Source organism: Apium graveolens, chromosome 1, assembly GCF_009905375.1.
Source record: "Apium graveolens cultivar Ventura chromosome 1, ASM990537v1, whole genome shotgun sequence".
NCBI lineage: Eukaryota > Viridiplantae > Streptophyta > Magnoliopsida > Apiales > Apiaceae > Apium > Apium graveolens.
The window spans coordinates 166,691,205-166,704,565 of NC_133647.1; the positions used below are offsets into that span (position 1 = coordinate 166,691,205).

General features: G+C 34.5%; 2 protein-coding genes across 2 annotated transcripts; both read left to right on the forward strand.

Moving 5' to 3' along the window:
- Positions 1-985: 985 nt before the first annotated feature.
- On the forward strand, positions 986-2,050 carry LOC141710841 (aspartic proteinase CDR1-like). The gene has a single exon (XM_074513356.1). It carries the CDS (start codon positions 986-988, stop codon positions 2,048-2,050), a length of 1,065 nt encoding a protein of 354 aa, XP_074369457.1.
- Positions 2,051-2,978: 928 nt separating this feature from the next.
- On the forward strand, positions 2,979-4,612 carry LOC141721775 (aspartic proteinase CDR1-like). Its single transcript, XM_074524870.1, has one exon. It carries the CDS (start codon positions 3,085-3,087, stop codon positions 4,429-4,431), a length of 1,347 nt encoding a protein of 448 aa, XP_074380971.1. The 5' UTR covers positions 2,979-3,084; the 3' UTR covers positions 4,432-4,612.
- Positions 4,613-13,361: the final 8,749 nt, after the last annotated feature.

Below are 13,361 nucleotides of genomic sequence, written 5' to 3' on the forward strand. Positions count from 1 at the left end.
AGATTATAGAAATCACAACAAGATCTTAAATTTTTACCATCACTAATTTGTACGATATATTTTATATCAATTGATGAAGACAACATATATAATCAAACAATCAATATTAATAAATATTTTTTCCTCAAAAAAAAAAAATAATAAATAATTAAATTAAATAAACAAAGAAATGACTCAAACTCAGGTCTATTTAAATATTTAACAATTCCAAATTATTAATTCTCTGCATCTGTTTTCAATATATTGAGGCTGTTATCTTTCTGCATCTGTTTTCAATTCTCTGTCATGATCACTTGATTCTTTGAGACTTTGACACGGTCACCTAAATTACTTGTTTTTTTTTGTAATTTAGTGTATCGTAATCATCTGAGGTGCGTAATTTCATTATAAAAAATGTTTTTCAAAATTTCTAATTTTCTTTTATTTGTTTAACTTGTGAAACTTGTTTTGCATACATAAACAAAAACCACAAATATATTATGAATCATGAAAAGAATAAAGAACCAAAAAAAAGGTTAGTAGGATCAACTACTTTTCTTCTGTTTGAAAATTTGAAAACAGCCAAAAAGAGTAATAAGTAGCACAACTGTTTTACCCACTGTTAGCTTGTTTTGTCTCGCTGATGAACTAAATCTAAATGCATATTTACTGAATGTTTAGTTTGATAACAATCCTTTAACCTAATGTCTAATCTTGTACCAGTCATGGCAGTCCATGTCACCACCTTCTCATTCTTCTCCAATTTAGTTCTACATTTTCTATGTAGTGAAGCTCATGGCTTCCCTCTAACAGAGTCTCATGAATCATCGCAACTTCTGCTTTCAGTCTAGATCTTATCCACCGTGAATTCTCCCCTTTGTCGCCTTTTTATAATCCGTTAGCCACACATTCTGAACGTTTAAAAATTGCTATCCGTCGCTCAAATTCTCGTCTCACTCATTTCCATTCCAAGTGTAAAAGCCAGTCTAGATCTATTGAATCCAACATGCATTACGATGGTAGCGAGTACTTGATGAAACTGCTTATTGGTACACCGCCTGTTGAAATTTTGGGAACTGCAGATACAGGAAGTGATCTGACCTGGATACAATGCAAGCCTTGTAAAACATGTTTCGAGCATACAAATCCGCTCTTTGATCTTCGAGCCTCTTCGAGTTACAGGACTTTGAAATGTACATCTAAGCAGTGTAAAGCTATTCAAGATTACACAGTTGGCCCATGTACTCGAGAACATGATAAATGCCAGTATAACGCTACATACGGAGATGGATCGTTCAGTAATGGTCACCTAGCAACAGAGACGCTCACTTTCGGGAAAACTTCAATAGAAAATTATGCTTTCGGATGTGGACACAATAATCGGGGTATATTCGGTGACAGTAGTTCGGGGATGATTGGTCTCGGAGGAGGGCCTCTTTCGATAATTAGTCAGCTGGGAGATACAATTCAGTGGAAATTTTCTTATTGTTTGGTGTCCATATCTAAAAATCAGACAAGTACAATTAATTTTGGTAAACAAGTTTCAAGTTCCAAGGCGGTTTCGACACCATTGTTTCAAACCGCTGATCGAACTTACTATTATTTATATCTCGAAAAGGTTATCATTGGAAATCAATCTTTTGAGTATCCCAGGGAGGAGACTGGAGCACAAGTGCAAAGTGGTAACGTAATCATTGACTCTGGGACTCCGATAACTTTCCTTCCAGGAGGTGAATTCTACGATGGTATTGTTAACGCATTAAAAGAAGCTATGGATGTTGAAACAGTTGATGGTCCGGATGATATTTTGAAGTTTTGTTACAAAACTAATTCAAATATTGAATCGCCCATGATTGCCTTCCAGTTTAAGGATGCAACCATAGAAATCCCCCAGTCGAGTACATTTGTCGAAGTGGATGATGGTGTCACTTGCTTCACTGTGGTGCCTAATCGTTTGCCTTTCCATTTCTCCATCTTTGGAAACATATTGCAGGAGAATTTTTTGGTTTCTTATGATCTTAAAAACAAGATGGTTTCATTTCTGGCTACAGATTGCAGCAAAAAGTTCTAGACTTTAACCCAAGGAACCCGATGAATTGTGGTAAATAAACGAAAAATTGCAGGTTTATTCGGGCAAGACAAACAGAACCTCTTGACTGCCAGCTGAATTACTGCAAATAAGAGTAGAAACATTTGAGCGCTTATTGACGTAAAATAGCATCATTGTTGACATCTTTCTATGTGTTTGTTCTCTAAGTTTTGTTACTGAAAAATTTCCGAACTTTCTTCATTTACAGTTTGTACTTCACTAATTCCAGTTTTCAAGATCAATTCTAAATCTCCTGAACAAAGTGATGAGGCTAGGCCTATTTCTGTGTCTGGTGCTGGTCTATAATTTTTACATATTTTTTATCTCATTGTGCTGTTTTGTTTAGGTGGAAGTTCTCTGAGTAAAACTGGCAGGAGACTAGTTGTGAGTAAACTGTGGAGGACAACTTATTTGATTCCTTCCTGGTAAATAATAGTATCTTGTTTTCCAGGAGATTTCATTTGCAATCCTTCATGATAATCTAATCATAATACTGCATTGATAACTTTCTTTTTACTTAATCTTATACAATAATTTACTAATTTAATGCTTGCTATCAAACTTTTAAAAGTATCTTCTTCAAAAGTCAAAATTCAAGCCATTATAGAATCAAAGATAATTGCTTTTATTTTTTGGAATATCAAGATGATTACTTTTTATGCAAATCACAATTAATTGCTCTCCAAATTGTAACATCTCTAGATATTCAAAAAAAATCAACCAAATGAATCTACATTAAGTAAATTGAATTCCAAAAGTAATCCAAAATAGACTAATAAATACAAAATTAATAAATTATTCGATAAAGTTGAATATTCGACTAATTTGATATTCGGAAAAAGTGTAAATGCTATATCAGCCAATCAAATTTCTACCAAATTTGACAATGAACAAAATCTTCCTATTGTAGATAGTAATAATATTGATACAGAAGATATTTCAGATTGTGCATTTGATATCACCTTTTTCCTACATATTGCTCAGAAATTCATTGTTGGTCTAATCTTATACTAGTCATGACAGTCCTTATCACCACCTCCTCAGTTTTCTTAGTTATTGTTTCAATTTTCTTATGTAGTGAAGCTCAAGTTTCCCATCTAACATCCCAAGAATCATCCACAACTTCTGGTTTCAGTCTAGACCTTTTCCACCGTGAATCCTCCCCTTTGTCGCCTTTTTACAATCCGTTAGCCACTCGTTCTCAACGCCTAAAAAATGCCATCCGTCGCTCAAATTCTCGTCTCAGTCATTTTAACATTAAGTGTAGAAACCGGTCTAGATCAGCAGGTTCTATTGAATCCAACGTTCATTACGATAGTGGTGAGTACTTAATGAAACTGAGTATTGGTACACCGCCTGTTGAAACTCTGGGAATTGCAGATACAGGGAGTGATGTAACCTGGATACAATGCAAGCCTTGTGAAAGATGTTTCAAGCAAATCAATCCCCTTTTTGATCTTCGAGCCTCTTCCAGTTACAAGACTTTGAAATGTACATCTAAACAGTGTAAATCACTTCAAACTTTCACTAACACCACATGTACTCGAGAACATAATAAATGCCAGTATCACTTTGTATACGGAGATGGATCGTACAGTAACGGTCACCTAGCTACAGAGACACTTACTTTCGAGAAAACTTCAATAAAAAAGCTTACTTTTGGATGTGGACATAATAATCGGGGAATATTTGGTAATAGTACCTCGGGGATAATTGGTCTCGGAGGAGGGCCTCTTTCGATAATTAATCAGCTGAAAGAAAGAATTCAGGGGAAATTTTCTTATTGTTTGGTGTCCATATTAAAAAATGAGACAAGTACAATTAGTTTTGGAGAAGAAGCTGAGCTTCCGGGTTCCAAGGTGGTTTCAACACCATTGTTTCGAACCCCTGATGAAACTTACTACAACTTATATCTGGAAAAGGTAATCATTGGAAACAAATCTTTTGAGGTTCCCAGGGACGAGAATCAAGCACCCGGTGGAAGTGGTAACATACTCATTGACTCCGGGACTACGTTAACCTACCTTCCAGGGGGTGAATTCTACAATGGCATTGTTTCCACATTAAAGGAAGCCATGGGTGTTAAAACTATTGATGATCCAGATGGGAATTTTAAGTTTTGTTATAAAACAAATTCACATATTAAAGCTCCCTTGATTGCCTTCCAGTTTAAGGATGCAACCATCAAAATCCCTCAGTCGAGTACATTTGTCGAGGTGGATGATGGTATCACTTGCTTCACTGTGGTGCATTCTCAGATGTCCATCTTTGGAAACATATTGCAGGAGAATTTTTTGGTCTCTTATGATCTTCAAAATAAGAAGGTTTCATTTCAGGCTACTGATTGCAGCAAAAAGTTGTAAACTAACTGCTATAAATCTGATTAAAACATCTCAAATTATTGTCTTCATATTATTTCTCTCAGGAAACATGCTCCTTTGAATGATTATACAGTTTATTGTTATTTCTTTCCACCAAATGCTGTAATCTTCTAGTTATCTGGTTAGAGTTAATAAAATAAAAATATTATTTTCAAATCAATAAGTTGAACGATTAGCTCTTTGCTCTCAGGTTGGGCATCAAGGGTCGGAGGAGAGCAATTACTCATTCTTATAACCCGCGTTCTTAAGACCTAAGAGTCGTCGGAAATAAATAGCAAAAAAAAGAGTTATAATTCCGGGAATTGAACCCAGGAAGTATAAACCTTTACCACTGGGCTATCCCATCATGCTCACAATATAAAGATTTTAAATATGTATGACCATGTAATTCAGTTGGGCTTTTGTGAATTTATCAATACATTTCTCTCCTTCAACTATGTTAACTCCCTCTTTGTACTCAACCTCTCCCTCCGTAATTTTGTTGTAATCAAGCAAGAGATAGTGTGTGACTTGATCAAGTGTCTAGTTCACATTATTATTTATATTAGAGAAGATTCTAGAAAGTTCAACCAAATTAGTTAAATTGTAGAAATAGAATTTCTCTAAATGTATCTGATCCCTGAACTCCTCAGCCAAAAGCTAATTTCATGTAAGTTTGAGTTACCGTTTTGGAGGTAAGCATAGACCGAGGATCTCGTGAGATGTATTGGTGAGAGCAATCCAGAGATACTAAATATTGTGTTGAGTGACAAAAGCTGCTTCTGGTAGAGCAGTGTAGCCTATTAATTTCTGGTTATATTCGAGTTCATTGAACTATTACTCTCTCCCTCCCTATTAGTTGTTGCAAGTGAATTGGAGAAGAACTTTTGGCCTTAAGTTTATCATGCTTTTGTCTTTCTATTATGTTATAGGTATGTATGCAACTCAGTTGCTCATTTCAATCCTGGCACGAAACACTGTCAGCATCCTACCCTGGCATGAAACACTGTCAGCTTCCTAGCCGGTATTCAGTCACAGAACCAAAAATTCCTGATGGAGCATGTTCTTTTAACAAGTGTCTTTTAAAGCAGACTAGCTCCTAACTTCCTTAATAGAGAGATCCAGAAAATAATTTTATTTGTATACATTTTTGGAACACTTGATTATCTTGAGTGAGGAGAAGAAAAATGTTGAAGCTGCTAATTACTACTAAACTTGAAGTGCATATATTGCACCAAATTAATACTTCAAAACAAATCTCTATCACAGCTGTACACAATACTATGAGCAACAAAATCATCCTAAATAGAATAATAAATATTTCAGATTGTGTGCATGGTCCTTCTCCTTTTTGCCTATAAATTGTTTAGATATCCAATGTTTGTTTCCTCATAGTAATCATGGCCCTCTATAGCCCTACCCTTTGGTCCTGTTTCATTATTGTATTACTATTCATATTTAGTTGAGCTCATGACTCCTCCACAAATTCTGGTTTCAGTCTTCATCTTATTCACCGCCAATACTCCACTATGTCATCATTTTATGATCCAGCAGCTACAAATTTCGAGTGGCTAAGAAATGCCATTGATCGCTCATGTTCTCGTGCTACCAATATTCAATCGAGGCATAAAAACTCATCTAGGTCATCCAGTATCATTGAATCAAAGATACCCTACAACTCTACTGAGTACCTGATGAAATTTCATATATATTTGTACACCACCTGTTGAAGTTCTAGGAATTGAGGATACAGGCAGTGATCTTATGGGGATACAATGCAACCCTTGTAACAAATGTTACAACTTACAAGCATATATTTCCCCATTTTGATCTCCGAGCCTCATCAAGTTACAAGACTTTAAAATGTACATTTAAACAGTGGAAAGCAATTATACATCATACTGGAGGATGTACTCGAAAACACAGTAAATGTCAGTACAGCATGCTACTGAAAGTTTCGCGTTGGGCCAAACTTTTACAGAAAAGGTTGCTTTTGGATGTGGACACTATAATCAGGGCATTTTTGGTAACGGTAGTTCAGGGATAGTTGGTCTTGGAAGAGGGCCTCTTTCATTAATCAGTCAGTTGGATGAAACAATTCAGTATGAAATTTTCCAATTGTTTGGTGCCTGTATTTAGAAATGAAACTAGCACAATTTGTTTTGTTAAATTAGCACACGACTCGATTCCAATACGATTTCCACACCATTGTTCGAAATTTCTGGACTATCTCACTATTATGTAAAACTAGAAAAGATCTTCATCAGAAATCAATCTTTTGAGTTGAAGCCCAAGAAAGACGCTGGAGGTCAGGACGAAGGTTTTAACATAATTATTGACTCTGGGACTACTTTGACACTCCTTTCCGATGGTCATATTAGGAAGGCATTCTATCCACGTTGGTGGCAGCTATCGGATTGGAAACCTTGAGAGATCCGGAGGGTATTTTGACCTTTGCTATATAACTAGCTCAAATATTGAAGTGCTAGTTATTGCGTTTCAGTTCAATTAGGGGGCAAAGTTGTGAAAATTGTCCTAGTCAAGTACATTTCTGGAACTAGGTAAAGACCTTACTTGCTTTACAGTGCTGCCCAATTTTGGAATCAATGTCACTGGTAACCTATTTCAGCAGAAGCTATTGGTTTCTTATGATCTTCATTCTTCATGATAAGAAAGTTTCATTTCAGGAAACAGATTGCAGCAAATAAGTAGTACAGAATATGAGTATCTTGTATAGTAAGATTTATGAGTATCTCATAGTAATATGTCAAATGTTATCTTTGGCTCTTCGTATATATAATCTTCTAGTGCCTCTTTCTTTCCTCCAAGGACTCTAAACATATAGAGAATAGTTTGAGATCTCCTACATAGAAAGTTTTACGGAGAAATTTTACTATTTTTAGTAGTAAATATTTGAATGCTGGTTTTGTATAAATACTTATTATTTTTAGGGAAATCTCTTGATGATCCAACATGAGTACATAAACAGGGATCATAGGGAGAGCTTGAGAGGTAACGATGTAAATAGATGTTTCCAGTGTCAGATGAGAAAGATAATGTGGTAATATGGAATCATTTGTGTGTCTTCATAATGCAATTGAGTTGGAAAGTTTTCAGAAATTCTAGTCAAATCAGATTGTAGAAGTAAAATTGTAGAAATAGAATTTCTATGAAAATGTGCCCATTTGAGCTCTGCACTTTCTGTCAGGCCTTTTCTTATTATCTATCTACTCTGAAAAAAGAATTTCTTGGGAGATGTTTGATGTTGTGTTGGGTGAACCAAAGTACCTCTGATGGAGTTTCTTCTTTCAAACTTGATTTAGTAAACTATTGATCTCTCCCCTCTAAAAATTGTTAAAATTGACATGAGTAGTTTTGGGCATTCTTACCGATCAGCAGGACAATGCATAACACATATTGTTAATTTGTCACAATTGCAGATTGTGCAAAACAATATGCTAATGTTAGGTCCCAGTCAAGAGCAGTAAATATGCTAAATATATATTTCTCTTAGAGTGAGAATAACCACAAGTTTGATTACAATTTTCCTCCCCTGCATACAATCTGGACAAACACTTATATAGATGATAATAACTGCTACTTCCTAAACGTATGCCCACTAAGATTGTGCAGAACTACCCACTCTTCCTATTTCTAGTGAACATGGATAAACTAACTAACCCTACCTCCAAACAAGTAAACATCTATATTAATTTAAATAAATAACCAAGTATTACATTACTATATTGTTGGTTTATCAGATAAACAAACGTTGTTTACAAAATATTGCATTAACATCACTCCAAAACAACCTTATGGCCTCTCCAAACTAGCATGCAGTATCCGATCAGTGTAATTTGTTCATATAAAAATAAAATCGCGTACACGAATATATAATCATTACGAATTTTGTGTTAATTTAACAAAATTTTAAGTTAAGTAATAATTTAATCTATACAATTTAGTATAATTTTAATTTGTTATGTTTTTTTGTTGATTTGGTTATCCCCATTTATGACTGTCGGATCTTTTTAATCAAGTAATCACTATCAGTATATTCCAATACTAAGAAAATATACACTACTCAGACTCTCAAGTTCGAACCCCGCCAATAACAAATATTTGTATTATTATTTATTCAGTACTAAAACTCTCATGTTCGAACCCCGCCAACAGCAAAATATTTATATTATTATTTATACAATACCCAAGATTCAGGTTCGATGTCATGATCTTGACAACTTAGAACAAGCAATTTAAGCTACTAACATAAAAAGAAAGTACTGGAAAGGAAAGTGCAGAAAATAAAAGATAAAAATAACTCATTCATTCATTTCTTCCTCTTCCTGGATACATAGAAGGCATTATATATTGAACTTAAACCTAAGCCACTTGCTTTACTAGTAGACTTGCACCCTACTCTTGATGGACAGATTTTCACGACCCAACAGCACACTGACCCTTTAAACATCTATTAAGCCTAAATGGTCCAATCCGTGAGCCTTCCTCTTGAAAACATCCTTGTCCTCAAGGATGTAGATTGAATAACCCTGGTACTTTTTTAATTTCTACCAGCAAGCCTTATAACTGAAAATACAGTTGAATTTGAACACTTGATCCTTTTTTCTCAATTTCGTCATAATTCCATTGTCAGGATTTATCTCCACGGTGTTCTTGCTGGATATATAAACAAATATGATGTTGTTACTAAGAGGTTGAGCCTTCATAACCCTTTCCATGTTGGTTCTCCAACCATATTTTTCCGTTACCAAACAACAAGGAGATTCCACAATCCTGTCTGAAACCAAAACCTTCTCAATCTTGTCACCAAGAACATCTTTGTTGGTTTTGCATAGATTCTCAAAAGATTTCTTTTTCTCTTCTTTATTCTTCTTCAGTCTCATCATCATATTTCGAGCCTTCCCTTGTGGCAAAAACCAGCTTCATGCCATCATACTCCTTAAAGTGTCCAACATGATCCTCATCAATTGTATTGACCATGAAAAGAACCTCATATCCTTTCTTTTTAAGCCCTCACAAAAACATATGTATTATATTTCAACTTAAACCACCTATTGATAGGTTTAATAGGTTCCTTGATGCCATTTTTCGTCTTTTAAAGAGGATTCTCCTCACATGCTGGCTCTATAACTTCACTTCTGATATTGACATTCCCTTTATAATGACGTGATGTTTAAGTGACCAATGAAGAGAAAATATATCCTCGATATTCTGATTGGTCGTCAGGGAATCAACAATAAGCTTTATATTATCATTCATGTCCAGGTAATACCCCACTCTTAAAAACTTCCATGTCCTTGAGGAGGAATTAAATTTGAAATTAACTTTGTATTCGCAATTTCTAGGATTTAAAATTAAGGTTATAGCACTCCAATACCAATCAATGGCTAATTTCTCAACAACGAGTATTTTAAGTAATGAAAAAATATTACAAAACCTCAAGTCGTTAGATTTAATCCGTCAAAACTTGTAGTTTGCTTCTGGTACTGAAAAAAATCCATTGAACCATCAGATCAGTTGGTTTGCAATATGCATGAAACTTCCAGCTAAATCGAGGATTTTTGTGTGTAATCACAGAGATAGACTTTAGGCACCACCTTTCCCCTTAGGACTTATAATCCTTGATGATTTGATTATATAAAATACTTGGAATCAGAACTTTCATTAAAATAAGTCGTGTTCCCTTTTTCCGTCTAACATGGTCGAAGAATGCAAAATATCTAAAGTTTGCGGATGGCTCTTCTGAAGAATTCTCTAAGTACAGGGCATCTCCACAATATCCAAGCGCCCAATCAAGATGACATACCTCAACACCATTGCATGTGATATGATGTTCAACCCCTGAACTTCTATATACAAGATTAATGAGGTAAAATGCTCGATGTTCAACATTTTTAGTGACCCGGTGAACAGAACAATGGAACTTATCAATGATAATTCCTCCCAATAAACAAAATGCAACCATATCTATCTGGAAATTCTCAAGCCATTTATCAGGTTCGACAATATTTATGCACCTCCAATTCACAGCAGATGAATTCACGAATTTCATGCAGTGCATCATATACTCAGCAATTTGTTGCACTTCACGTGAGTGATTCATTTTTAAATCCAAAAATTGATAAGTTCCCAAATACATTTCAGCTTGGCTATGCTTTATAGGTTCTAAAAATTGTAGTCATCCGAAAAAACTCCAAGAAATACAAAGCAGTGACACCATTTTATTCCCTTCATTGATGGAGGTAATAAATTCATCAAGCGTTGTCTTGTCCTCTGTCTGAAATCGAGACACATTAGCAATACGGGTCTCTATTAAATCAGTCTCCTCTTTTATTGTAAGACGTGATACATCAAAGGAATCACTGCTTAAATCGAAGATGATTACATTCTTCCTGCCAACACTTAAAGTCTTCTCCTCAAGATCATTGGCAATATGAGCAGCAGAAAGCTCGTTAATAATTCGCAGTACATTAAGGCCATAAATAACACCATCCCTTGTTACATGCCTTTGCAAATCGTTAAAATAAGTAAGAACAGAAACAACAACACTCTTTACAGTTAAGCCAACAAATGCCTCTCCAATCTCTCTCATCTTGGTAAAAACCATAAAAAAGATCTCTTTAACAGTGATTTGTTGCTCTTCACCTTTGTAGTTGAGCACAATCATTGGCTTTTCTAGCAGGCCCAATTACAACCATAAAAGGCCATAATTTCTTATCACTTTGACTTTCATATCACTGTGCACAGAGGCATCGTTAATTCTCCTTCCCATCAATATCTTAGCATAAAAAACAGCGTTGGTTGGGTTTATAGCAACTGGATTCTTTGCTACATTATAATTATTTTCCTTGGAAATAAGCCCACAGATCCACCTTTTAACAATTTGCGCATAGTAAGTAGCAAAACTGTGTTCAACATTTTGAACCAAGTCTCTTCTCTGCATTTCACTACACAATATAGATCCTCCTACATTCCCAGCTTTATATGACAACCAACACAAAAGAACCACACAAACAGTTTTATCTCTAACATACCATTCTCCAAATACTTGAGTAGTATTTACCTTATTCTTCAAAAGCCCGTACAATTTCCTATTATTCTTACCATATTCATTTTCATGAAATATATAAATCAAAGTTTTCTCAAACCTAGCTAGTTCTTTGGGAGTATACACCATCACATCCTTTTTCACATGACCGAGCAGGTAAAATAATTGGTTAAGTAGCAAGGGGCATCAAGACTAAAACTTTTACTCTTTCAGGACTTATATCAAACACTTGACGAGTAACTTTAACAGTTTGTGAAAAAATAGATTCGTTTGTACCCTCACAATCAATACTCTCTATTTTCCCAAAATTACTTAAACTATCCAGATTATTAACATTTGAACAAAGAGTATGAGTAGAATGTTGTTTTACCAGATTTGGGAGAATCGACTTTGACTCAATATTATCATCATTAGCATCCTCTTTTACCGATTTTGACATATCAGTGAGGAGCTTTCCCATATTCTCAAGTATCTCTAACATTCGATTGACTTTATCCGACCCCTCCTCTTCTGCTTTAACTTCCACATTTTCTTTGCAAGCTTCCCCACTTACCTCAAACTGATGTTCCTGAGCCATATCGCAACGATTTGCCACTGTATTTTTCTTCTCAAATAACAGGCGGATTTGACCCATTTTTGCATCTAATTGACTAACATTATCATCCAAATAGTGTAAGTAATTCTTCGTAATATCAATTATAAGCATCGAAGTCGGTGAAAAGTCAGGTGTGTAAGTAGTGGTATAACATTAATATGGTGGTGGTTGAACATCGTGATAGAAATATGGAGGTGTTGGGGCAGGTGTATACTAATATGTAGAGGTTGGGGGTGAGTTGTATTGGTTAGGATGAAAGAAATTAGGGTTTTGAAAAGGGTTTGGTGAATATGAAGTGATAGGAAAATTGATAGTGACGGAGTTCGCCATGTCCGAGAAATCGAGAGCTCTGATACCATTTGTCATGATCTTGACAACTTTGAACAAACAATTTAAGCTACTAACATAAAAATAAAGTACTGGAAAGGAAAGTGCAGAAAATAAAAGATAAAAATAACTCATTCATTCATTTCTTCCTCTTCCTAGATACAGAGAAGACATTATATATTGAACTTAAACCTAAGCCACTTATTTTACTACTGGACTTGCACCCTACTCTTGATAGACAGATTGTCACGGCCCAACAGCACACTGGCCCATTAAACATCTATTAACGCAAAATGGTCCAATCCGTGACATTCGAATACCGCCAACAACAAATATTTATATCATTATTTATAAATATACAAATAAGGTAATGATCCGAAAAAATTTATTATAATTTTAAATAAATAAAAATACTAATGAAGACTCGTATTTAAATAATATAAAAATATTAATGAAGACACGGGTTGTAAAGCTAATGACCGACCATGTCCAAATATTTGTTAAATTGTATAAATGGTTTGCGCCCGTGTATGCCGTTTAACAAAATATTATTGAATTAGTTGATTGAGTTTTGTGGGTTTGAATTCTTTGTGCATGCTTAAGGTCCCTTATATTTCATGAAAAACAGATAAAAATTTGATAACTAACTTGTTATTGTATTTTCGGAAAGACTATTATATAAAAGTAATTTAACTTGGACGATACTTGAACGTTATTTAGAAAAAACAAAAAAAAAACATAATCTTGAAAAAATTGACAATCATTAATTATAAAAAATAATTTCCCGTCCTTTCAAGTTTATAATCGTTAAATGTCCTGTAAAAAGAAAATTTAATCTTTTAAAATTTTACTAATCAATTTTAATTAGAAAATTGTTTTTTTCAGCTTAAAATAACAAAAGGTAATTCTTATAAAAAGGAAAAATAAATCCTATTAGGTTAT

Coding starts and splice junctions, on each gene's coding strand:
- LOC141710841 (XM_074513356.1), top strand. CDS start 986: ATGCATTACGATGGTAGCGAGTACTTGATGAAACTGCTTATTGGTACA.
- LOC141721775 (XM_074524870.1), top strand. CDS start 3,085: ATGACAGTCCTTATCACCACCTCCTCAGTTTTCTTAGTTATTGTTTCA.